Source organism: Corythoichthys intestinalis, chromosome 6 (genome assembly GCF_030265065.1).
Source record: "Corythoichthys intestinalis isolate RoL2023-P3 chromosome 6, ASM3026506v1, whole genome shotgun sequence".
NCBI lineage: Eukaryota > Metazoa > Chordata > Actinopteri > Syngnathiformes > Syngnathidae > Corythoichthys > Corythoichthys intestinalis.
Genome location: NC_080400.1, coordinates 25,755,907 through 25,782,477, shown reverse-complemented (window position 1 = coordinate 25,782,477; position 26,571 = coordinate 25,755,907). Strand labels below are relative to the sequence as shown.

At 37.6% G+C, this 26,571-nt stretch overlaps 1 protein-coding gene across 3 annotated transcripts; it reads left to right on the top strand.

Moving 5' to 3' along the window:
* Positions 1–1,004: 1,004 nt before the first annotated feature.
* On the top strand, positions 1,005–26,571 carry LOC130917460 (caspase a-like). 3 transcript variants are annotated; one of them, XM_057838886.1, is made up of 9 exons: positions 1,006–1,188; positions 12,412–12,506; positions 16,251–16,526; positions 16,612–16,697; positions 16,765–16,941; positions 17,018–17,264; positions 17,337–17,504; positions 23,869–23,978; positions 24,598–26,571. In XM_057838886.1, the coding sequence occupies exons 2-9, from the start codon at positions 12,500–12,502 to the stop codon at positions 24,706–24,708; spliced, it is 1,182 nt and encodes a 393-aa protein (XP_057694869.1). In that variant the 5' UTR covers positions 1,006–1,188; positions 12,412–12,499; the 3' UTR covers positions 24,709–26,571. The 3 variants fall into 3 exon arrangements, with proteins under 3 accessions (XP_057694872.1, XP_057694869.1, XP_057694871.1); XM_057838888.1 differs by lacking the exon at positions 1,006–1,188 and adding an exon at positions 8,637–9,276; XM_057838889.1 differs by lacking the exon at positions 12,412–12,506 and having other exon boundaries at positions 1,005–1,188.

The window sequence follows — 26,571 nt, the reverse complement described above, 5'->3', positions numbered from 1 at the left end:
TCGTACACGAAAATTCGGCAGGAATCTTGTGCTCGGAAGGTGAGTTACGAAATTTTCAATTGAAAATCTTTTGTTCTTGCTAACATCCACTGTCAAGTCTAATGTATTTCATGTCATTTGTCAATGGAGCTAGGGCTTTTAATGTTTATATGGTTTAGCGATAGCACTAACTACATACATACGTGTATGTTGTCGGCGATTAGCCTAGCAATGATCTTAATTGTGGTTGTCAGCCCGAAACCCTCTAAATATATATTAAATGCATCTTACCAGATATAAAATGACTACTACATAATCTGTGGTAGTCGTTTGGAGCCCAGTTGTCTCGTCGAATTGCAGCAGTCAATCGCGGCCTCCTCTTCGTGTCTCTCGGAATACGGTAAAAATTCAAGTCTCTCCGTCTATCTTCTCGGTTTTTGCAACCGACCGCCACACACGACTTCACCATTTTGAGTATTAATGTTGACGAGCAGTAAAACGTGCAATAATAGGAAGAATTTACGAAGCGCTAATGCATTTCTATGGCGAGTATGCGGACATCATGGCGCGGGGGCGTGGCTGTGACGTCACGTGAGTAGGGTCTATAGAACTCCAGAAATTTAGTCCCATCCTGCCATCTTGTGGTGAAAAGATAATATGACAATATGTGATAAGCAATCGGAACATAATTTCATATCAACTGTGGACACGTCCATAAATATAAAACATTTCTCCCAACATTTCTCTAAAAAAATGGAATAAAATAATAATAATAATAATCAATGAAAAAAAGAAATAACAATAAAATAAATATAATTTTATGTGTGGTGGAAATTACGGACCACATGCATGTACAGTATAGTAAAAAAGCGTTAAACCTGCTTCTGGATCTGGAATCAAGGAGTTAAATGCAGATGAAGTTGAGTTTGGCAATACTCCTCGATAATGTATGATTTAAACAACAAAAGAAACATTTTTTAGTCTGCTTTTTTCACCCTTGTTTTTTAGCTGCCGTGGGCGTGCCAAAGATTAGTCGCCTACTATACGTTACAGCACACACACGCAATTACATAACGCCTTCCGTCCATTCTCTTAATTTTCTTTCGCGCACTTGAGAAGAAAAAGACATTCGGTGATCACAGAAGAGAACAAAAACTCTCAATTTTCCTTCAAGGACTAATTTGGGGATTAAAACACAAACAATGGCTGGTGAGTGAGTTGTATTTCTTGTATTCCCCATCCCCCACCTTTATTTTACTTTTGCTTTCTGCCATGTGAACGTCGTGTAGAGGTAAACCTGTAGCTAGTATTAAAATACTGAGAAAGTACGATAATGGATTGTTTTCTGGACAATGCAGTCAAATAATTACAAATGACTCTAACCCTTTTTGCCACTCTTTGGCTGCCGTTGACGGCGCTAGACGTCCAATACATTTTGACTGGGAGTGGTTCCTATGGAGGACCAGGAGTGCAAAAATTCAATAAATAAATACACAATTAAACAAATAATTAAAAGTGTCATTAAAATGCTTTTATTTCAATATTTATTTATTTATTGCAATATTTATTTCAATTTTTATTTATTTATTTCAATTTTTATTTATTTATTTCAATTTATATTTATTTCGATTTTTATTTATTTCAATTTATACTTACTTATTTCAAAATTTATTTCGATTTTTATTTATTTATTTCAATTTTTATTCATTTATTTCAACTTTTATTTATTTCGATTTTTATTTATTTATTTCAATTTTTATTTTTTTTATTTCATCATTTATTTATTTATTTAAACTTTTATTAATTTCACTTTTTATTTATTTCATTCTTGCACTCTTGTTCCTCTGGAGGTGCAACAATGAAATAGTTTTATCTGTCACGTTTGCTCGTCAAAGTTTTTAACGTCTGATTGGTTGCTCAGCAAAGCAAGTCTTAACTAGTCGATCTCAGACAATAGATTGACGCCTGAGGCATTGGCTAATTTTTATGTACACCCGATACATAAAGTGGCAGTGTAGATCCGTATAATCTCAAAAATAATTGCTCCCTCAAAATCACAAAGACGACGAAGATTAGTAGCTTCACTAGCGTGGTCAGTGTAACGGTAGTAGGCTTTGACGCATTTCGCGTGTTGTCCAAGCAAAACATACATATGTCCAAAATGTGCCCAGAGAAGCAGCAAATTTAATCGAGGACACTCTGAGGAGAACTCCACCAGCAGCCCACGGTGGAGTCCAGTCTGTGGCTTCTACATCGCTCGGGCCAGCGCCTTTAAACGGGCTGATGTCTGCATACGGGAAACTCTAGTATAACTCAGAAGTGGAACGGTCCTTGTATATTTACCAGATTTTATTTTATTTTTTTATCAAGTTTTGAAATAAGGCTAAATGACAGAAATAACTAGCAGTTTTACTCTGAACTCCGACATCATTTTTACATGACAATGATTTAGTTTGGGTCTAGGGGTGCTCCAGTGTCTCTCTAAAGTGGACCCGTTGTCGAATAGGTCACCGTTTTTCCCCCCCATATATTTAATAAAGGGACTTGCGCTCTGAAGCCACCTCATTGCATTCTGAAGCCAGCGCATTGCATTACCGTAATGCACATAATGCAAACAATAATCCAAATGAGGGGCGGCTGGTTTGACTTCGTTTTTACGAGTGGAGGCTGGCTTGACCGCATTTCTAAACTATCGAAAACTCTTCGATCAACATCTTGATCTGACAGAGCCGAGATGATGCCAATAACGTTAATTAATTGCTCTGTTTTGTAGGACACGTACCCAGGGTCCAAATGTCCTGCTTCAATTTGTTCTGAGAAATCTAACATGTCCCAAGAGAGCTCGTGCAAAGTCTCAGATAATGCCGCCATGTTGGGAAGAAATAGGACGAAGCAATCGCTTATTACTCGATCAACTCAAGCCCCGCCTAGTTCACGCCCGCCCACCGAGTTTGATGAGCCAATGACAGATAAAATTATTTCATGCGGCCACACGGGAACAAGAGTGCAAGAATGAAATAAATAAAAAGTGAAATAAATAAAAAGTGAAATAAATAAATAAATGATTAAATAAATAAATAAAAATTGAAATAAATAAATAAAAATTGAAATAAATAAATAAAAGTTGAAATAAATGAATAAAAATTGAAATGAATAAATAAAAATTGAAATACATTTTAAAATAAATATAAAATGAAATAAATAAAAATTGAAATAAATAAAAGTTGAAATAAAAGAATAAAAATTGAAATAAATAAATACAAATCAAAATAAATTTTGAAAAAAAAAAATTTGAAATAAATAAATAAAAATTGAAATAAATAAATATGAATCGGAATAAATAAATATAAATTGAAATAAATAATTAAAAATTGAAATAAATAAATATAAATCGAAATAAATTAATAAAAATTGAAGTGAATAAATATAAATTGAAATAAATAAATACAAATTGAAATAAATATTGAAATAAATAAATATTGAAAAATAAAACATTTTAATGACACTTTTAATTATTTATTTAATTGTGTATTTATTTATTGAATATTTGCACTCCTGGTCCTCCATAGGTTCCTAGTCAAAATTGATTGGATGCATGAACATTCCCTGTCATTCTTTTCAGTTCAAATGAATCGGACGTTAATCGTTGTCAATGGCAGGCTTAAATTACACTACCATAATTTTCGGACTATAAACCGCTACTTTTTTTTCTTCATTTTGAATCCTGTGGGTTATAGTCCAGTGCGGCTGATTTGTTGCTTTATTTTGGTTAATAAATCGTCAAAAGAATGTCATAAGACTGTCATAATTATGACATGACACTATATGACAGATGTCATTAAGTAGGGTTGCCACCTGTCCCTTAAAATAAGGAACAATCCGAAATTGGGAATTAAATGTTGCGTTCCGTATTGAACTAATACGGAATATAAATGAATAGATACATTTCTATGCATTTTGGGAGTTTTTGGGATGTCCCTATTTTTCTCTGCCCGTACAGCTTTGGGCGCGAGGGAGGCGTCCCGTATTTCTTATTTCTGAAAGGTGGCAACCCTATCATTGTGTCATCATGACCAAGTGTCATCCAGCAAATTATGTAACTAACTCCATTTATGTCCAGCTTGGATCGTTTAAAACCATTTAAAAGTGAGATAATTTGGCGGATAGTACTAAATGACATCTGTTGTTAGCATTCATGAATGCTCGTTACAGTGTCATGTCAAAATTAAGTTTGTATAATGACAGTTTTATAGCACCACTAACAATAAAAGTATTACATTTTTTTAGCTTAGGTGATTTTTTTTTTTTTTTTTTTTTTTTTTTTTTGCTCCTGAATTGTGTGTTGTATAATGAGAAAATGTACTTTTTTCTTATTCAGTATGTATATTAGAGCTGTCCCGACTAGTCGACTTAGTTGACGTCATCGATGACATAATTACGTCGACGAACACAACATCCCGTCGACGGTTAACTCATTTGCTACCAAAAACGTATAAATACGTTCTATTTTTAATTGTTTCAGTATCCCAAAGACGTATTTATACATCTTTTACGTTTTTTTTTTCTTTTCTTTTTTTACAAGAGACATCTCTGGGTTCTGATTCAATTTAGCTCCAAAGCACAAAGCTGTAAATCCATTTTAAAGCAATAAAACTGGCCACTGGAGGGCAGTAGCGCATTTGGTGAGACCCGCAACCCGACTCAACGGCAACGAACGGCCGGGCCACATGGCCCGGCTGCCAGCGGTAAACAGCCGAATGGTGTCCAGCATGCCACAACCAAGCAGAAGAACCTAGAGGACGCCCGGGATGCCAGGCGCTGAACAACCGAGCACAACGGCCGGGACCACCAGTGCAGCGGACGATGCTGTTGAGTCCGTGCTGCTGGCCGAGCACACCCCGTAGAGACAAGAAAAAATCCATCTTTATGAGACAGGCAGCGATGAGGGAAAAGTTACTCGGCTGTCGCGGCCACAACAGCGTCATCTCTCAGTTAGTTATGTGTAAATAAATAGTTACTTTGCTATCAAAAGCTCTATTTGTCTTATTGTTTATGTTATTTTGTAAAAGGAAGACATTTTTCAGACGTTTGGGATGTAACTGAAGCAAAAACTAGCTGTGTTAAAGTCAAAGTTAGGTTTGAAATGTATGCTTTCACAAAAAGCTAAATTTCTCTGTTTTTTCATCAGAAATTGGAAAATTGCTCAAACTAAGCTATTTTCTAATGCTGATTTCTAAAGAATGGAAAAAGATATGAACTTACTTTTTTACCTGCTAAAAGAAAAAAGTCTAATATTTCTTTTGGTGGGTTCCATGTTTATATGGCAATAGAACAGAATTTTCTGTGGGCCTTCAAAATCAGTCAAAATCTAGTAAAACGGCCGGGAGCAAAGGGGATTGCACTGGTGAAAATGGCTGGGAGTGAATGAGTTAATGAAGGGTTAACAGAATATACTGTATGTGTGGGAAATTTCAGAACGTCGGACGCTCAGAGAGCTGAGTTTTATCACAGCGCGCATGCATACATTTATGCATGCGTGCTGATGGCATACATATGAGACTCCAGTTCCTTTTACAGATGTTTATTGGTCATCAACACACCATAGAATTAAAGGTCGGACATACAAAATAAGGAAACACATCCACATTAAACACTGAAAATGTTAGCATTGCTCCATTGAGGCTAATGGGGAAAAAAGACAACCTACTTTAGCCTGCTATAAAACATTGGCAGTCTTCTCCAAAGCGCAAACTTGCAGTTAAAAGGCGACACTTCAAACATGAAAAATCGCTGGTTCACAGCATTTGCAAAAAAAACAAAAAAAAATCCATTACTTACACGACATGCAATGACAAAAAGTGCTTTTTTGCAGAGTGTAAAGCATACGGTTAGCGGGGTAGCGAACGTACTTGAACATTTCAAAATAAAAGCACGTCACGTTAGTCATATAAATAACAATTTCTGGAGTTAATCCCACATACTTCAGAAATCAGATTGTACACTATGAATAGCTTTAAAATGACACCCTTCATGAAAAAATCTGATTAGCAATGAATAATCATTATAATTATTATAATACTATTATACAGTGGGGCAAATAAGTATTTAGTCAACCACTAATTGTGCAAGTTCTCCCACTTGAAAATATTAGAGAGGCCTGTAATTGTCAACATGGGTAAACTTCAACAATGAGAGACAGAATGTGAAAAAAAAAACAGAAAATCACATTGTTTGATTTTTAAAGAATTTATTTGCAAATCATGGTGGAAAATAAGTATTTGGTCAATACCAAAAGTTCATCCCAATACTTTGTTATGTGCCCTTCGTTGGCAATAACGGAGGCCAAACGTTTTCTGTAACGCTTCACAAGCTTTTCACACACTGTTGCTGGTATTTTGGCCCATTCCTCCATGCAGATCTCCTCTATAGCAGTGATGTTTTGGGACTGTCGTTGTGCAACACGGACTTTCAACTCCCTCCACAGATTTTCTATGGGGTTGAGATCTGGAGACTGGCTAGGCCACTCCAGGACGTTGAAAGGCTTCTTACGAAGCTACTCCTTTGTTGCCCTGGCTGTGTGTTTGGGATCATTGTCATGCTGAAAGACCCAGCCACGTCTCATCTTCAATGCCCTTGCTGATGGAAGGAGATTTTCACTCAAAATCTCTCGATAAATGGACCCATTCATTCTTTCCTTTACACAGATCAGTCATCTTGGTCCCTTTGCAGAAAAACAGCCCCAAAGCATGATGTTTCCACCCCCATGCTTCACAGTGGGTATGGTGCAATCCAATATTCTTTTTCCTCCAAAGAAGAGAACCAGTGTTTCTACCAAAACGTTCCATTTTGGTTTCATCTGACCATAACACATTCTCCCAGTCCTCTTCTGGATCATCCAAATGCTCTCTAGCGAACCGCAGACGGGCCTGGACGTGTACTGGCTTCAGCCGGGGGACACGTCTGGCAGTGCAGGATTTTAGTCCCTGGTGGCGCATTGTGTTACTGATAGTAGCCTTTGTTACTGTGGTCCCAGCTCTCTGTAGGTCATTCACTAGGTCCCCCCGTGCGGTTCTGGGATTTTTGCTCCCTCTTCTTATCATTTTGACACCACGGGGTGATGAGGGAGTTGAAAGTCCGTGTTGCCCAACAACAGCCCCAAAACATCACTGTGCTAGAGAAGATCTGCATGGAGGAATGGGCCAAAATACCAGCAACAATGTGTGAAAAGCTTGTGAAGAGTTACAGAAAACGTTTGGCCTCCGTTATTGCCAACAAAGAGTACATAACAAAGTATTGAGATGAACGATTGGCATAGACCAAATACTTATTTTCCACCATGTTTTGCAAATAAATTCTTTAAAAATCAAACAATGTGATTTTCTGTTTTTTTTCCACATTCTGTCTCTCATGGTTGAGGTTTACCCATGTTGACAACTACAGGCCTCTCAAATATTTTCAAGTGGGAGAACTTGCACAATTAGTGGTTGACTAAATACTTATTTTCCCCACTGTAACAAAATATTAATAATGCTTTCTTGCACAAATTATGCCTTTAAAAAAAAAAAATAATAAAAAAACCTTTAGGTCACTTAATCAACTCGGTAGCTGCCATTGACAATGCTAGATGTCCAAACCATTTTTCACTTGGAGAGGACAACGTCAAAATGGATTGGACATCTAGTGCTGTCAGTGGTAGGCAATGAGTTAATTTATAAGACATTCTAAAAAAAAAAAAAAAAAAAAAATCAACTTTAAAATGTAGTTGGGGTGCCATAACCAGAGTGTATTTTTGTTTTATTCATTTTAACGTAATTATATTAGCTTCTTATTAATATTGTATTCTTTTATAATTGTATTTGCAGTTATCAACAACAGCCAAAAATACAACAATGCTTAATCATGAAATAATAATAATAATAGCTAATATTTAAGTATTTTTATTGACCAAAAATAGTCCCCCTATATGACGTCAACTTTTGAATAATTGGTCACTGTAGTGACCACCTTCCCTGAGAGGGATAAAATAATAAGAATGATTATCAATGAAAAAAGAAATAACAATAAAATAAATATAATTTTTTGCGTGGTGGAAATTACCCAGATAGGAAACCGACATTGGATAAATGTTGATTTTCCATCAAAATCATCAGTATGGTTGACATCGAAATTTTCGACGTGAAGTGACGTTGAAACAACGCGATGTATGTCAGGCGATGGTTGGGTTAACATTATTTTATAGTTGATGAACTAATGTTGACAAATAGTTGATTTATGATTGACTGGGAAATATAACTGAAAAGTCATCGAATTATGCATGAGCGGGTGTTTTGGTCAAAAATGTAACGTTGATTTAGCGTTGTTTCAATATTATTAATAATTGAAATGACGTTTAGGTTTTTTAAGGATTTAAACATTGAAACAACATTAATTGAGGGTGCAAAAGTGACGTTGATTCAACAATACAGTAAGAGATCGACAGCGGAATGTTGATCCAACATCTTTTCAACGTCGGTCTGCTATCTGTGTAGGGACCGTGACAGGCATCTACAGCAGGGGTCCCCAACCACCGGGCCACAGACCGGTACCGGTGGCCGCACAGAAATAATAATTTGGTATAAACGACTGCATTCTGGCCAAATTAACTTTGCCTGTGTCCCTTAACACACTAATATCCCTGTCTACTCTAGATATAATACTACAGGATGGAATATCGTCATAGAAATCCATAGATTGGACTGCTAGCAGTACATCTTGTTTTGTATATCTATGTGCGCTTGTCCTCGATAATGATGTATGGTGTAGGGCGGGAGCATCACATTTGTTCCTTCCCGGAAATAATTAGCCCCCACACTAGAATGAGACAGAAAAAGAGACGTCTTTGGACAGATTTTTTTACGGGGTAAAGGGCATCTGACGAGCCAGAAGATGAGCCTACAACCTCGAAGAAAACAAAATCTATGCTAATTCCCAATCACTAAAGACCCATGAACTGTGAAGGAGTGGATTTGTGACCCGTACGTGAATAAACCGAGTGATTCGAGCATGTCTGTGCAACAGGAATATCAGCTTGTAGAGATCGCAAATCACGGTGACCTTAAACGTACATTTGAGACGGCAACTCTACCGAGGTTCTGGATTAATGTCATTTCGGAATATCCTGACATCGCAAGGAGAGCACTGAAAACTGTGCTACAATTTCTAACATCGTATCTTTGTCAAGTGGGCTTCTCTCACTCTCCCATCTTAGGACCATCTCGTCTCAACGAAACAAGCTCAGGCATCCCACTGATTCAGCGGGTGAGTTGTATTTTCCCGGCACTTAAAACGACCGTGCTCAAACAAATGTTATTTTATATTTGCTTTATTTTTATGCCACCCATTGCCGGTGTTCTGGCAAATTTGGCATGCGCGTAACGTTAAAAATGACCGCGAATGCAACGATTCCAAAGTACACACTACAAACTTTCTTTAAAGAAAGGAATATTAATTTATGTTTGCCATGTTAGCTGCACGCAACAACTGCATGCAGCGCTCTCACTTAATGACTTCGCCGTCTCGTTAAGCATTAATTTACGCCATTTTCGTGTTGCACATGTATGTTTATATTGTAGATAGTTTTTTAGCACCGTTGGATAACATTTCGAGTCCAACTGAATATAAAAGAAGGCTTTTTTTCACCGCCACAAAAGCTTTGGGAACAAAATTTTTTAAGGGTGCAAAATTTGACAGAACACTGGTCCGTGGTGCAAAAAAGGTTGGGGACCCCTGATCTACAGTATATTTAAAAAAGCATTAAGCCTGCTTCGACCTGGTATCAAGCGGTTAAATCAAGGGCGTAGGTTTGGTCTCAACATGGGTAGGGATGATATAACAACATAACCTGCAAGTACAGTTTTTTCAAAGGAAGGGACATTATTAAACCCAAACTGATTGGGTGAACAGGGATCAGGGCTACATTTGTCATGAACACGAAATTAATTAATTAATAGGCCAAATGATCAATGCAAAATAAATCTGTTTTGACTTATACTAACTTTCATGCGTTTTGGTTAAGGTGATACACCATTTGATTCAAACTTTTGTTTTCAAAAACTACTAAAGAAACATTTTTTAAAACCAGAATAAATTTCTGGATTTTATCAGCAAATTCAACATACACAATAAATACAAACCTATTAATAATTTTTTTATCTGTCCAGGAATGCAAAAAAAATAAACGTTTGTCTTTGGACCACTCAGCATTGTCTAAATTAATAACATATAACTGAAAAAAAACTCATAACGTTAACAGCAGAAAACACATAAAGGACATTTCTCTTTAAGCAGCTTCCCACCTGAGTTTTGCAGGTTAGCATGTTCACACAGTTTAATGTTATGCTAAGTGTGATGCAGGTCAGACTTTCAGTAGCAAAATTAATTATGTGTTTCCCATGTCCACAACACTGACGTCTTTTACATTCCTTACAGTAGCTGCTGCTGGCTGAAAAAAAAAACCTTCTAATATCCTTCCTCTTCAAAGGGGTCGGAGGAGTCAACCGGAAATACATCTAGCTGACGATAGCACCAACATATTAGTAGTTAGTGTAGACGTTCAATATATTTCTTGTTGTAGTTTATGTTTCTTTTCTATCTTCTGTTGTGTTTCTTTTCTTCTGTTCCCCCATAACCCCTTCCTGTTCGCTGCTTTGTCATAATAAACGAGGTATGTTGAATGATCACAATGGAAGTATGTCAGACTCTCAATGTGAAACATTAATACTGTTCAGACCAGTGTTGTTAATAACGGCGTTAGAATATAACGGCGTTACTAACGGCGTTATTTTTTTTTTTGTAATGAGTAATCTAATTGATTACTTTTCTCATCTTGGCAACGCCGTTACCGTTACTGAGGCGGAAAAGGCGTGCGTTACTATGCGTTACTAAGTTGGTTGAATAAAAAAAGTCTGAGAGAAACGGACTCACGGAGACGAGAGAGCAGAGCAGGAGTGGGGAAGACGCCGTTGCAACCGCGATGCTAGGTGGCTCCAATAATACCTGACTGTAGCCATAGCCGACAAACTACGCCCATATGACATGGTAGTTATCATATTATAGAACTAGATGCAAATGACAGACACAGCTGCACTGGCAACATGTTTTAAGGACTACATGCATTAGTAAACAGCCGCCATCTTAAAGCAGTAGACCTCTCAGGAAGGCTCTGATGTAGAGATCCTTCCTAGCGAACCTAAGTAACTTTTTTTTCTTTTTTTTTTTTTTTTTAAATCTAAAATGCTCCTAAATCGGCAAAATCTTAATTTAAATCTATCTTTAAATGATGACACGGTTTTAAAACTTACACATGTTTAAAGTAGACAGAAGGGAAGTAATGCAATAACGGGAGCAATTTTAACAACTTTAACGGTTGATTCACAACTTTAAATGGCTTCCACACATAGCAAAGGTTACTATCTGGTTATCGCAATACCCTTGTGTCTAGTTAAGTGGAGGATAAAGAATTGGGCTAGGGCCAATTGTCCCCCAAACCCTTTAAACTTCACATTGCGTGACCTGTTTTTTTTGTTTGTTTGTTTGTTTTTTTTTTTTTTTTTTTTTGAGAAAAAAAAAATTATCACTAGTTACTTTGCCAAGTAACTAATTACTCTTACATTCAGGTAACTGAGTTACTAACGCAATTACTTTTTGGGAGAAGTAATTTGTAACTGTAATTAATTACTTTTTTAAAGTAAAATTAACAACACTGGTTCAGACCATCCGGGCACTTAGACTTCCATTCTCCGTGTCAAACAGCTGAACAGGACAGGTTTAAAAAAAAAACAAACAAACAAACAGAGGGGTCAGAGGAGGCAGCGTGTAGTCGACATGTTGTATTTTTGTCAGGGCTGTGTGGGTGAGCATGTATGGGTGTGGCGGCGGGGGGGTGGGGGGGGGGCATGTTATCAGTCAATCCAACGTGCATATGAGGTTAAATAAAATTAGAACGGTCCGGCAGATTCAGCAAGTGAAAAGGGGTAAATGTAAGTCTGAAAATAATAAATATATCACTTAATAATAGTAGGGTCAATTCTATCCTTAAAACATAAAAAAAGACAATCTAAAATACCTACATAACTGAACTCATACAATACAAATAAGGTTGCCTGAAAGTTGGTGGGGACAATTTGAGGATCATGAAAAGTTGGTAGTGTTATGTCCCTACCGTCCCTATGCAAACCTACACCCTTGGGTTAAATGCAGATGAACTTGAGTTTGGCAATACTCCTCGATAAAGTAGGACTTTAAAAAAAAACACCAACATTTTTTTTTTGCCTGCTTTTTCCCCCCTTGTATTTTAACTGCCGTGGGCGTGCCAAAGATTAGTCGCTTCCTTTACGTTACAGCACCCACACGCAATTACATAACGCCTTCCGTCCATTCTCTTATTTTTTTTAGCGCACTTGAGAAGAAAAGTCATTTGGTGATCACAGAAGAGAACAAAAACTCTCAACTTTAAGGACTTAATCGGCGATTAAAACAAACAATGGCTGGTGAGTTTTGCATTTCTTGAACTTTCCCCCTCTCACTTTTACTTTTGCTTTCTGCCATGTGAACGTCGGGTAGGGGAAAACCTGTAGCTAGTATTTAAATACTGAGAAAGTACAATAATTGATTGTTTTCTGGACATAGCAGTCAAATAAATACATGTGACTTTAACCCTTTTGCCACTCTGGCCACTGTTGACGGCGCTAGACGTCCAATCCATTTTAACTGGGAGTGGCTCCTTGTCAAAATGGATCGGACGGATGAACATTCCCTGCCTCTCTTTTCAGTTAAAAATGAATCATACGTTTAACTTTGTCAATGTAAATGATAGTAAATAGTTAATACGATAATGTTAATTTATGTGGACGCCAATGGAATCACAGGAGTGCCAAAGTGGAAAAAAAAAAAAAAAAAAGACAATATAAATAGATGTAAAGCGAAAGAAATGAATGAATTAATGAAAATATAAAAGTATATTTTGTCATTGATTTTTATTTTTTGTTACTGAAAATCCCAAACGGAAAAAACAATGACAACTTTTGTCGATGACTTTTACTTTTATTCATTTAGAGACAAACGTAAAAAAAACAAAAAAACAAAACAATGGCAATTATTGTCATTGAAAAACATGAACAGGAAAAAAAATATGGCAATTTTTTTTTTTTTTTTTTCGATTATCATTGTCTTAGCCTTTGCTTTACCGGAAGGAATGTTCTGCCAATCAAATGGCGTTGAATAAAGTAAAAGTCAATGATAAAACATACTTTTATATTTTCATTTGTTTCTCTTGTTATAATTTATTTATTCTTTCATTATTATTTTTTTTTTTAATTTAGGCAATCCTGTGATAGGCACCAGGTTTTTACAGAGGCAAGTCAAAGACTTAATTAAATAGCCAAAACTAGTCACTTACCCTTTGAAGGGTTAATTAATTGAAGCATGGCGCACAATTTCACGATTGGAATTTTCGTTAACTTCTGATTTAGTTTAGTTAAAAAATTTGTATGTGAGTGTGTTCAAAATTAAGCAATTACACATTCATATGCAAAATAAGCATAATATATTTTACATTGCCTCTGATTCAACCCAAATAAAGATGTTATGTAAGGTTTTCCTGGTTCTTTCGAGCAAGCGGCTAAAACTTATACAAGATGTGCTTCCTTCACGCCGGCAGTTCAGGGATACATACAGTAATTATTTAAAAAATGTGTCTATTCTTTATTCTTGCAAATGATTCTACAGTCCCTGACAAAAGTCTTGTCACTTATCCATTTTGTAGAAACAATTGCTAATAACCCAACTTTAATTATTCAATTGGTTTCAGAAATGGCTCATGTAAAAGCTAAGACCCTCCCAAATGATGTTGAATGTACAAAAATATATTTGTTTCACTGAAAAAAGATTTATTATTTAATGAAGACATAAAGGTCAAATTTTGGCAAGACAAAAGTTTTGTCGCCTACAGAAAGTAGTGTGAAAATTGAACAAAAAAATGTACTTCAAATACAAAAATATGTTACATAACATAGGCGAATGAAGTAGTGGTGCTGTGAGATCCAAATTTAATATTTTGTTTGACTTCCATGGGCTTGAAGGACTGCTTCCATGCGGTTCGACAAGGATTCATACAATTTATTGACAAAGTCATCAGGAACATCAAAGAAAGCAGTCTTGCATGCCTCCCAGAGTTCATCAACATTCATGGGTTTCGTCTTCCATGCTTCCTCTTTCATCCTACCCCAGACATGCTCAATGATGTTCATGTATGGTGACTGGGCTGGCGACAAGACTTTTGTCAGGGACTGTATTGTCCGTCATTTTTTTAGTCGTATTCTACATAACTTATCTTTTTTTTTTTTTTTTTGACAACTTTTTTTTTTCGCACTGTCCTTGGGAGTTGCTGTATCAATTTGGTTGCATTTCTGCTCAAGAAATGCATTTTTATATAAATACAGTACATCAGAAAAAAAAATTGATTAGGGGTCTAGTGACGGTTTCCCATTTCAGTCAGTTGGGTGGTGCCCAGGGCAGCATGCCAGAACTTTACAAGAGATACCTTGCCTTGCGCTTCTTGAAAGAATTAGATAAGGGAATCAGCTGGTCTTAAAAAGTCTTACACGTTACAAATCTTAAGAAGGCATATTTTGTCTAGAAGGTTTTAAATACTTTTAAATTGTTTTTAATAGTTTTAAATTGCACTTCATTGCCTGAAACTGTGCTTGACAAATGTCCAAGCCACAAAGAAAAACATATTTCCGCTAATGTAACCTTATTATTACGATTGAAACTAGGCTATATTTAGCAGGGAGGAATTCAAGGAATTGATCTCGATGAACATGAACAAATTAAAAGTCTTTAAGAGTTTAGGGTCTTTAAAAGTCTCAGATTTAATTGTTGAAACCTGTAGGAACCCTGAAAAATGAAAACCCACAGAAATACTTGATAAATAGGGGAGCATTGTGAGGACGACTTTCCAACTACAGTGGGGCAAATAAGTATTTAGTCAACCACCAATTGTTCTCCTACTTGAAAAGATTAGAAAGGCCTGTAATTGTCAACATGGGTAAACATCAACCATGAAAGACAGAATATGGAAAAAAAACCCAGAAAATCCCATTGTTTGATTTTTAAAGAATTTATTTCCAAATTAGAATGGAAAATAAGTATTTGGGCACCTACAAACAAGCAAGACCTAGTGAATGACCTACAGAGAGCTCGGACCACAGTAACAAAAGCTACTATCAGTAACACAATGCGCCGCTAGGGACTCAAATCCTGCACTGCCAGACGTTTCCCCCTGCTGAAGAAAGTACACGTCCAGGCCCGTCTGTGGTTCGCTAGAGAGCATTTGATTGATCCAGAAGAGGACTGGGAGAATGTGTTATGGTTAGATGAAACCAAAATAGAACTTTTTGGTAGAAACACAGGTTCTCGTGTTTGGAGGAGAAAGAATACTGAATTGCATCCGAAGAACACCATACCCACTGTGAAGCATGGGATTGGAAACATCATGCTTTGGGGCCATTTTTCTGCAAAGGGACCAGGACGACTGATCTGTGTAAAGGAAAGAATGAATGGGGCCATGTATCGAGAGAGTTTGAGTGAAAATCTCCTTCCATCAGCAAGGGCATTGAAAATGAGACGTGGCTGGGTCTTTAAGCATGACGATGATCCCAAACACACAGCCAGGGCAACAAAGGAGTTGCTTCGTAAGAAGCATTTCAAGGTCCTGGAGTGGCCTAGCCAGTCTCCAGATCTCAACCCCATAGAAAACCTGTGGAGGGAGTTGAAAGTCCGTGTTGCCCAATGACAGCCCCAAATTATCACTGCTCTAGAGGAGATCTGCATGGAGGAATGGGCCAAAATATCAGCAACAGTGTGTGAAAAGCTTTTGAAGAGTTACAGAAAATGTTTGGCCGCCATTACTGCCAACAAAGGGTACATAACAAAGTATTGAAATAAACTTTTGGTATTGACCAAATACTTATTTTCCACCATGATTTGTAAGTAAATTCTTTAAAAATCAAACAATATGATTTTCTGTTTTTTGTTTTCAACATTCTGTCTCTCATGGTTGAGGTTAACCCATGTTGAAAATTACAGACCTCTCTGATATTTTCAAGTGGGAGAACTTGCACAATTAGTGGTTGACTGAATACTTATTTGCCCTACTGTATGCAAGAATACAAGCCTGAATGCTGTGGTTGACTTGCCAAATATGAACCTTGGTGGGGTTGTGTTTCTTACAGAAGAACTCAAGGCAGTGAGAACAGAGTTTGCCAATAAGGTGTCCTCGACTATATTAGAACAAGTTATGGACAATCTTTTGGATGACAATGTCTTCAATCCTGGGGAGAGCGAGGCTATACTTGATGTGCCGAAGACCAGAGCACAAAAAGCTCGTCACTTCATTGAGACAGTGAGTAACAAAGGTGATGACGCAAGCTGGAAGATGATCCATCACCTGTATAAAAGAGATCCAAAGCTCGCCAAGGAATTGGGCCTGCCTGCTCAGTCGCCCCAAGGTGAGCTTACGTGGTTCAGAAGAAGTGCTCGGTGTGAAACGATACCTTCCATTTGAATATAAATATTGTGTGTCACTCTCTCCAGCTGCCTCATTGATGGAAAATAAATGGTCGTCTACGCTCATCCCTTGTAAAACGGCCTTTTGGAATTCCATGAAGAATAATTCAAAGGTTTTGGCCAAAAATGGCATTTTACGCAAACAGTTGTTATTTTATGCTTACTTTTGCCTATTTCTAGGTTTACCCTGTGACCAAAGAATCCATAAAGAATCGCGTTGCTCTGCTCATCACCAATATAAAGTTTAAGGACAGCAGTCTGAACAGAGATGGAGCAGAGGCAGATGAGCAGAACATGCATAGACTGTTGCGTGATTTCGGATATGAAGTTGTCCCATACACAAACTGCACTGGAGAGGTAACCAATAAACTCGTTTTTGACAATTACACTTGCACGTGCTGCGCTACAGACCGAGCTGTTTTGGTTCTGATAGGAAATCAATGAGGCTGTCATCAATTTCTCCAAACATCCCAAACTCCAACACACAGACAGTGTGATAGTAGTGATCATGTCTCATGGAAAATTGGGATCAGTTTGTGGCGTCAACTGGAATAAATTTCAAAAGAATGATGATGAAGATTTGTTTGCCATCGACAACATTTTCAAGCACCTTGACCCAAAAAAGTGCCAAGCGCTGTTGGACAAACCCAAGCTCATCATCATCCAGGCCTGCAGAGGAGGTGACTTAACAGATTCAAGGTACAATATTCATTATTGCATCATTGTAATATTGTCACATGTGTCTTACTCAGTTGAAGAGGGCTCAGTGGGCATCAGGGATGACGCTAAGGGGCTGGTTTCCGATAGTGCTCAGCAAGCGGGTCCATCCGCGTCTGCTGATGACGCCAACATCGTGGAGGATGGCGTACGATTTGTGCACAAAGAGAAAGATTTAATCCTTTTTCTCTCTTGCACCCCTGGTCAGTACATCTATTACCTTTTACCATGATCTGCGTTTTGGGTTGGTTTGATTTTTGTATGTTCATCTGTGTGCTAGTTCTACTAGAGGCTTTGCATCAGTCAAGGTTCATTACTTGATGTGTCATTCACATTAGCTGTCTACTGACACTTGCTGTACAGGTGAAAGTATAGCAGATGACGCTTATAAGAATGCCCCAACATCTATAGACGTGTTTCCGAGGTACTTCCGCATTTCTGCTCGCGACTTCCGTTTTACACTTTTTCTAACCAAAACAACAGTGGAGCTGGAGTGGCATTACTCATCAAAATCTCTCAAAAAAGACAATTTGGAAATGCCGCATCCATCTGCTATCATCACTTGGGATGATAACATGAAGAAATGGCTAGGAGTCGCCACAACTAAAGTAGTTTTGTATTTTATTGATTTAAGGGCAGTGGATGGAAACACAATTAGGAACCTGAAAAGCTCCAAAGCATCCAGTTGAATGTGTACTCATACATGAGTATGGGAATTTTGTGTTCATGAAGGCAGATGTGAAACCAAGACAGTGCCTCCACAAACAATAAAAGGTACAATTAATAATATTGATGATTAATGATTTAAATACAATTCTGTGGCGAGGTAGATCCCCATTGTTGCTTTGAAGCTGGACGCAGTTCAGAACATTCCACTTTCAAGCATATATACAGTGGGGCAAATAAGTATTTAGTCAACCACCAATTGTGCAAGTTCTCCTACTTGAAAAGATTAGAGAGGCCTGTAATTGTCAACATGGGTAAACCTCAACCATGAGAGACAGAATGTGGGGGAAAAAAACCTGAAAATCACATTGTTTGATTTTTAAAGAATTTATTTCCAAATTAGAGTGGAAAATAAGTATTTGGTCACCTACAAACAAGCAAGATTTCTGGCTGTCAAAGAGGTCTAACTTCTTCTAACGAGGCTCCACTCGTTACCTGTATTAATGGAACCTGTTTTAACTCATTATCGGCATAAAAGACACCTGTCCACAATCTCAGTCAATCACACTCCAAACTCCACCATGGCCAAGACCAAAGAGCTGTCGAAGGACACCAGAGACAAAATTGTAGACCTGCACCAGGCTGGGAAGACTGAATCTGCAATAGGTAAAATGCTTGGTGTAAAGAAATCAACTGTGGGAGCAATTATTAGAAAATGGAAGACATACAAGACCACTGATAAGCTCCCTCGATCGGGGGCTCCATGCAAGATCTCACCCCGTGGCGTCAAAATGATAACAAGAACGGTGAGCAAAAATCCCAGAACCACACGGGGGGACCTAGTGAATGACCTACAGAGAGCTGGGACAACAGTAACAAAGGCTACTATTGGTAACACAATGCGCCGCCAGGGACTCAAATCCAGCACTGCCAGACATGTCCCCCTGATGAAGCCAGTACACGTCCAGGCCCGTCTGCGGTTCGCTAGAGAACATTTGGACGATCCAGAACTGGGAGAATGTGTTATGGTCAGATGAAACCAAAATAGAACTTTTTGGTAGAAACACAGGTTCTCATGTTTGGAGGAGAAAGAATACTGAATTGCATCCGAAGAACACTATACCCACTGTGAAGCATGGGGGTGGAAACATCATGCTTTGGGGCTGTTTTCCTGCAAAGGGACCTGGACGACTGATCTGTGTAAAGGAAAGAATGAATGAGGCCATGTATCGAGAGATTTTGAGTGACAAATCTCCTTCCATCAGCAAGGGCATTGAAAATGAGACGTGGCTGGGTCTTTCAGCATGACAATGATCCCAAACACACAGCCAGCGCAACAAAGGAGTGGCTTCATAAGAAGCATTTCAAGGTCCTGGAGTCGCCTAGCCAGTCTGCAGATCTCAACCCCATACAAAATCTGTGGAGGGAGTTGAAAGTTCGTGTTGCTCAATGACAACCCCAAAACATCACTGCTCTGGAGGAGATCTGCATGGAGGAATGGGCCAAAATACCAGCAACAGTGTGAGAAAAGCTTGTGAAAAGTTACAGAAAGCGTTTGACCTCCGTTATTGCCAACAAAGGGTACATAACAAACTATTAAAGGGTATGTCAACCCCTGGGGAAATGTTAATATTCCATCGTTTATCCATAAACGCATGCCTTTTGTATTCATATCATGCCACTTCGTGTAATTACACACAAGAAAATGAGAGAAATTTGGATCGATTGTCAAGCTAAAACGACCTGCGCCCGAGATCTGGCAGATTGTGTGCGTGACGTCATTACAAGTGAAGAGAGTGCCACCGGCCACTAGGGGGGCAGCGCCTGTCTGCATCAATATAATTCCTTCTAGTGAGGGGAGAATTTGGGGTGTTTTGAGCTGTTTATGCTGTTGCATTGTGTTCGTCCTGCACATATTCCAGGTTCCCTCATGAAGAAACACCCCTCGTTGTCAATAAAAGAGAATTCAGAATTGACAGTGAGGGGTGTTTCTTCACCAAGAAAAAGGCTCAGTGCTTTAATACTGAATGGCGGCGATGATGGCAGACAATTTCGTTTCTAGTTTCAGCGACGAATCTGACGTAGAAGGATGTAACGAATGTTCATCTAATGGTGACGAGGAGAGTTACGAAGATTTAATTGGTGTTTTAGGTCACCAATTTGAGCCCAATGCAGCGTAATGAAACGGTCATTGAGGGGAGCAATGACACTGATGAAACATCGGCAGCAGATCGTGTGGGAAGCACAGAATGATTTGTTTTGCATTTCTTTTTGGGAAGCTGATACACCGTGACCGCAAAATAAAGTAATGTACAGAATAATTATCATTTATTGCGCTATCATTGCTTTTCGCTCTGCCAACAGACACAAATATGAATGGGATCAGAGGATTTGTTCTATATATTTTACGAGCGATAATTTATACGGGTCCAGTCCTGTATCCAATGCGTGATATTTTTTTATTATAAAATAGTACTCACTCTGGCCATTTCGAGCTTGGCTGCTCCCCTCCTTTGCTTAGCCTTAGAGTCCTTTGCCAGTCACCGTCCTCTTTCTTGATATCTCGGGACATTTAGGTGGCTGCACGTGTATGGTGGGCACCGCATCTGCTTTGAGCAGCAATCTTTTAGCAAAACCCAATTTCACTTGTCCATAGTTCGAGAAGCTTTCAGGTGGAAAATGCGCACAACACAAAACCGTGCCGGAGGCTGGGTCTGGAAATTTAGCCCTCTTTGCATGGACGAACTTTACCCATTGTCTGCGTAGTCCAGCTTCTTTTTTTGCATTCGGGAACTCATGGATACTATATTCCGATACATAGCTATTTGTACACCACATAGCACAGCAGTTTTGAACCATTTCAGTGATGTTTTGGTCAAACAAATCCAAACGCTACTCTCTCGTCGATAAAAAACAATGGCACCTGGCTCTGCCTCGACTTTCATTCACTTGTAGTGACGTCCCCGCCCCATTCGGCTGTTTCCGGAACACTTTCGGAAATGTTCGTCATTTTCGATAATTGCTCATTAATGTGATTGATTTTTTTGTTAACTTTATCAATATTTGTTATCTTGGCACATAACGGTTCTATTGATGTCTCACACCCCCTTTGCGTTTTCATACCCTAAGATGAACTTTTGGTATTGACCAAATACTTATTTTCCACCATGAGTTGCAAATAAATTCTTTAAAAATCGAACAATGTGATTTTATTTTATTTTTTCCACATTCTGTCTCTCATGGTTGAGGTTCACCCATGTTGACAATTACAGGCCTCTGTAATATTTTCAAGTGGGAGAACTTGCACAATTAGTGGTTGACTAAATACTTATTTTCCCCACTGTATATAGACGCTTCCAGGAGTTCACACAACCAAGCACAGCACAGAAAGTCCCGGAGTGTCATCTACGTCGTGCTGAATACATTTTTGGAGATTCCGTGGGTTCCTCTGTTTCGATTTGGCAGTTTAAAACTTTGTCTACTTCAACCACAATTCAGGGTGTTCTGTCTAAACCGGAAGTTCACAGCAGAAAATTTCAATGATGGCGCCACCCAATTTTTACTCAGGAAACTTGTTTATACAAGGTCATGAAAAATTGTGATAAAAAAAAATTCAAAACAAGTGCGCTTATAACTATTTCTTCAGCCGAATATATAAAAGATGACATCATGCCTGAGTCGAGCACTGCATTTGAAAGTCTGGCTTGTCAGAATTTCTCCACTATCACAAAGATGTTTATTTTTCAAAAGCTCACGGAGAAAACATTGTCATATTCGTTTGCCATACATGTACCTTAGCTGGGAGCTGCGAAGAAGCATTAGTATAGATTCTTCTATTGATTGTAATTGGATGTAGATGAGTCAAAATAATAAGGTTTCCTTATTTGTAAAACCGATTCTGTTGTGTTTACAGACACATGCAATGTTTATGTTGTGACAATACCAGTTAGGCCAGTGAGTGGCGCTGTAGGAGTGTACGTATAATGAGGAGAAGAAGAGATGAGAGCGACTGGCAAGGATGCTATGTTTTCACTGCTACGAGTACATTAAAAAGTAATCGAATGCTTCGTATGGCTGCTTCTTTCTAAATAAACAACACAACAGATTCTAAAACAAAAATCCGTTTATTACTGTTGATTTTAACAGTGGCGTCTACTGCTTTAAGATGGCGGCTGTTTACTAACGCCAGCAAGTCTGTCATTTCGCATCTAGTTCTCTTTACATTATCTAACGCCGCTGAGTGTGTCATTTCGCATCTAGTTCTATGCACATGTGATATCGACCATAGCCCGATGTAATAATACGATTTAGAAAAGTCTGCATTTGAGTCTTCCCCCGAGTCCAGTCCTGACAATATGTTGTTGAACTTCATAATCTTCCATTAAAAGCCTTTGAAATACCTATAATTGCCGTAAACAAATCCTGTTTTGTGAAACTTTGAATGAACAGAATGTTTAGTGTAGCATAGTTGGAGTTGCATGATGACCATAAAACCTCTCAAATTGTACTTTGGGATTGAAATACTTCTTGCCAGGCAGTAATTCTGCTAAACTGCTCCAGTGTCAGTTGGCGAACAATGGCAAAGGAAATGATATGCATACCAAAACTGAGTAGCTCGAGCTTTCAAATACTGATGGAATCACCTCTGTATACATTATACCTGTAATGAAATATGAAAAAAGGTATACAGTGACTTTTGGGACACTTTACACTCTTGCTTGCATTCCCAACCCCAATTGACTGAGTATGTTTGTAAAACAGCTTTGTGCATATGCGGATTTTAAGGGGGGGCCAGCCCCCCCGGTGGTTGGAAAGTGTCATTGCATGTAATTGACTTTCCTATATATATAAAAGTTGTAAAGCAATAAAACTGCTACAAAAATGAATGAAACGAACAAAAAAAATGTTTTTTTTTAAATAACGGGTCAAAATTGTTTTTATTTAGGGGAGTGCAATTTAATTTTTTTCAGTGAATTTTTTTCTTTGATTGAAAATATTTTTTTTGCTTGAAGCAACTTTTTTTTGGATGGAATGATTCAACCACAAATGTCCCACCCAAAATATGGCCCAAACACAAAAAGGATTGCTTCAATCAACGAAAAAATTTAAATGAAAAATTAGGTGTTCAAATACAGATTTTTCAATCTCAAATAATTTTTCCCGTTCAAAAACTTTTTTTCTATAATTAAAATTCTTCTTTGATTGAAGTGATTTTTCTTTATGAAAATATATTTCTTATGAAGCAACTTCCTTTTTGATTGAATAAAAAAAGACAAAAATGTCCTAGCCAAAATTTGGCCCAAACACAAATCAACATTACTTCAATCAAAAAATTTGCTTCAATCGAAAAAAACTTGACTTCAGTTAAAAAAAAAAAAAAAAAAATCAATCAAAGAAAAATAGCTTTCACGTGCATTTTTTTGTTTTTTGAGTTTCAAATTTATTTTTGCATTCATACACATTTTTTTTTTTTTTTTTTGATTGAAGCAACATTTTTTTGGGTTGAAAATATATATTTTGATTGAAGCAACTTTTTTTTGATTGAATGATAAAGATATAAATCTACCTCCACATGGCTCCGCCCAGGGAATACAATTTTTGCCAGGGGTAACTACATTGGCACAACACCGGCCGGCGCACCATATTCAATGGATGACGATCTTGGCGAAAAGTATTGCCTAAGCAGCCTGATTTAGAATTCCCCTCAAGAATGATGGGAAACAAAAAAACGGTCATTGTCAACTTATTATTATAAATATTCTTGTAAGTTAATTTTATAGCTGACACTGCGTTTCGGGGTCATCAACATGTTGTGCCCCCCCTGCCCCATAAGTCAAACTCCGCCAATGGCTTTGTGTATGAAAAACCGTTTATAATTTTTATCTTGTCTCACCCCTGCAGGTACGGTCTCGTACAGACACCCAATCAAGGGCTCTCTACTTATTCAATTCATTGTTGATGCGCTCTACACTCATGCATGTGAGGAACATATTGAGGAGATTTTCAGAATCGTAAGTTTTAATATGAATGTTACATAGTTGCACTGAGGAGAGATTCAAGATGCTCCATACATATGTACTGTCAGAATGTGTTAAAGTTCCCTAAATAATGTAGAGGAAAAGTAACTCTTCCTGTACAAAAGTGTAGGTATAGTACAGGTGTGACAAAGTTGTATTCCAAATTTATCCAGTTCCCCAAAACAATGGATTTCACGTTTTGTGGAATTCCCCCCCAAATGTTTTAAAGTGTAAAAATGTTTATACATCTTCGCTGCCATTGACGTCTTGTGATATCAATAACTGCTAATGGGTTAATTTATTTTTCTTCTTGGGGAAACAAACAATGTCAGATGTTTTGAGCTCTTATCCTCTTATTCAGCCATTTTTGCAGTTAACAAGGTTTTTCCATTCCAGTTATAATGGCTGTCAAATATTTGTGTAATTTTTTTTTTTTTTTTTTTTTTTTGCTTGAGCGTAAGCGGACGCATCCACAGGTGTCTTTTGTATGAGTTTAGTGATGCCAGTCAACTTTTCTGATACAAATATTATTTTTTTCACCAATTTCATGATGTAGTATTGGAGTTTTTAAGTTTTGTGGCTAACCTCATGATTTTTGTTTTCAACCATACAGGTCATGTATCGCTTTGGAAAACTGCCATTTGTGACGAAAAAACAGATGCCATCTAAAGATAGATGCACCTTGGAAAAGCAGTTCTACCTGTTTCCAGGCATTGATTCCTGATCACTTCAAAGCACATTAACATCATATTATGGAAGTTCTTTATCACAATTGCTGCCGTTAATGGCAGTAGATGTCAAATCCATTTTAATTAAATAAGAGGGCAAAAAAGGAAATTGATGCTAATAGTGTCTTGAACAGCTTATCTTTGCAATTAAATGTACTGGATATTTTGGACTATTAAGTCGCACTGGACAATAAGTCACATTTTTGGGGGAAATTTATTTTATAAAGTGCAAAACCCAAGAACAGATATGTCATCTTGAAAGGCAATTTAAAATAAAAATAGAGAAAGTTTCTCGCTAACTCCAGACTTACTTTCTACTGCTTGAGTACCGTTTTTGGCTGCATTTTTCACTATTTGCAGCTTGTAATGTGCAGAACATGATTTTTTTTACGGTGACATTTTGTTCAGCCCTTCTCAGTTGTTTTTATAAGTTACCGCCAATGTTGAAATGCAGGCCTTGAGCACCTCCTTGCGGTTTCGTGTGAAAATAATGTGGAATGCTATAATAATGTGTTACTATTTCACACATAAGTTGCTCCAGACTACAGCGGTACTGCTTCAAATTAATTAAATTTCTTCCAGGACCTAGTTTGTAAATCGAAATGGTTGTATGTCGTGCGCTATTTTCCAATAAGAATACTGTGCATTATAATTTAATTTATTTGTTCCACGCCCCCAAAAACCTATGCTAAATCCTTAACTCTTAAAGTTGTTGCCTCAATTGTCAGTGAATCCCAAAATTTGAAAAATAAGGTCGTAATGGAAGCTTTTTTTTTCTCTCCAAATTATTAAAAAAACAAAAAAAAAACAAATGAATGTGCTCAAATATCTATAACACTTGATAAATGCTGATTTTTCTTTTCTCATGGAACCTGCAGATACATGTGTTGACTTGCAGCCATCAATCCTTTTGAGAAATAAAGTCTAAAAAATCATTAAATTCTGGTGTATCAAATGTGATACATATGACTATAAAGGGTTAATACATACTGCAGGTACAATTACAAATATCAATTACACATAGCTAAACAAAGAAATTATAAATAAAAACCATAATAAATATGAATCATCTTAACTTATAGTGCCTGGCGAACGGAGGTCGGAGGAGACGGTGGGTGGAAGTCTCTTTATCCTTAATCCAATCAACAAAAGGCGTTCCATCTCCTTAATTGCGCAGTGATGTTTAGAGAGCCGTCCCCTAGGATGCTTTGACCACTTTGATGGCTTCCATCTGCTTGAGGACCGCTGAGATCGTACACATATTCCAGCCGTATTGTCGAGCTAATTCACTGACGCGCACACTTCGCTCATATTTTTCTGTCATTTCCTTCTTAATTTCAATGGTAAGCGTCACCTTTTTCCTTTTTTCACCACCTGCCCTAACCTTCTTGGGACCCATGTTGATTTCTCACAAGAAAGTCCGCTGTGGTGTCGTCTTGCGGGAAAACAATGAAATTGCGACACTGTTGTAAATCAGCGCATTTCGAGATTGTCATATGTCCACACAAATGACGAGTCAAATTTTACGTCGAATGTCCAAAGGATAGTATGTCGAAGTACCACTGTTTTAAGTCGCACCCCCCCGACTATGACAAATCTGCGACCTATTGTCCGAACAATACGTACTGTAGTTGTTCTCTCCTTGCAGAAAAATGTGACTAAAATGCTTTCTAAAACAAACAGGCTTCCATTCTTGGACACATGCAAGAAAAGAAAAACATTTTAAAAAAACAAAATTAACTATTTTGACTGCAAATCCAAAAGTTTGTAACACATTCTATCTAATGCATGGAATCACTCTATACAATATAACGTTTAGCCATTATTTCAATATCGAAATAAAACCTTTTTGAGAATTT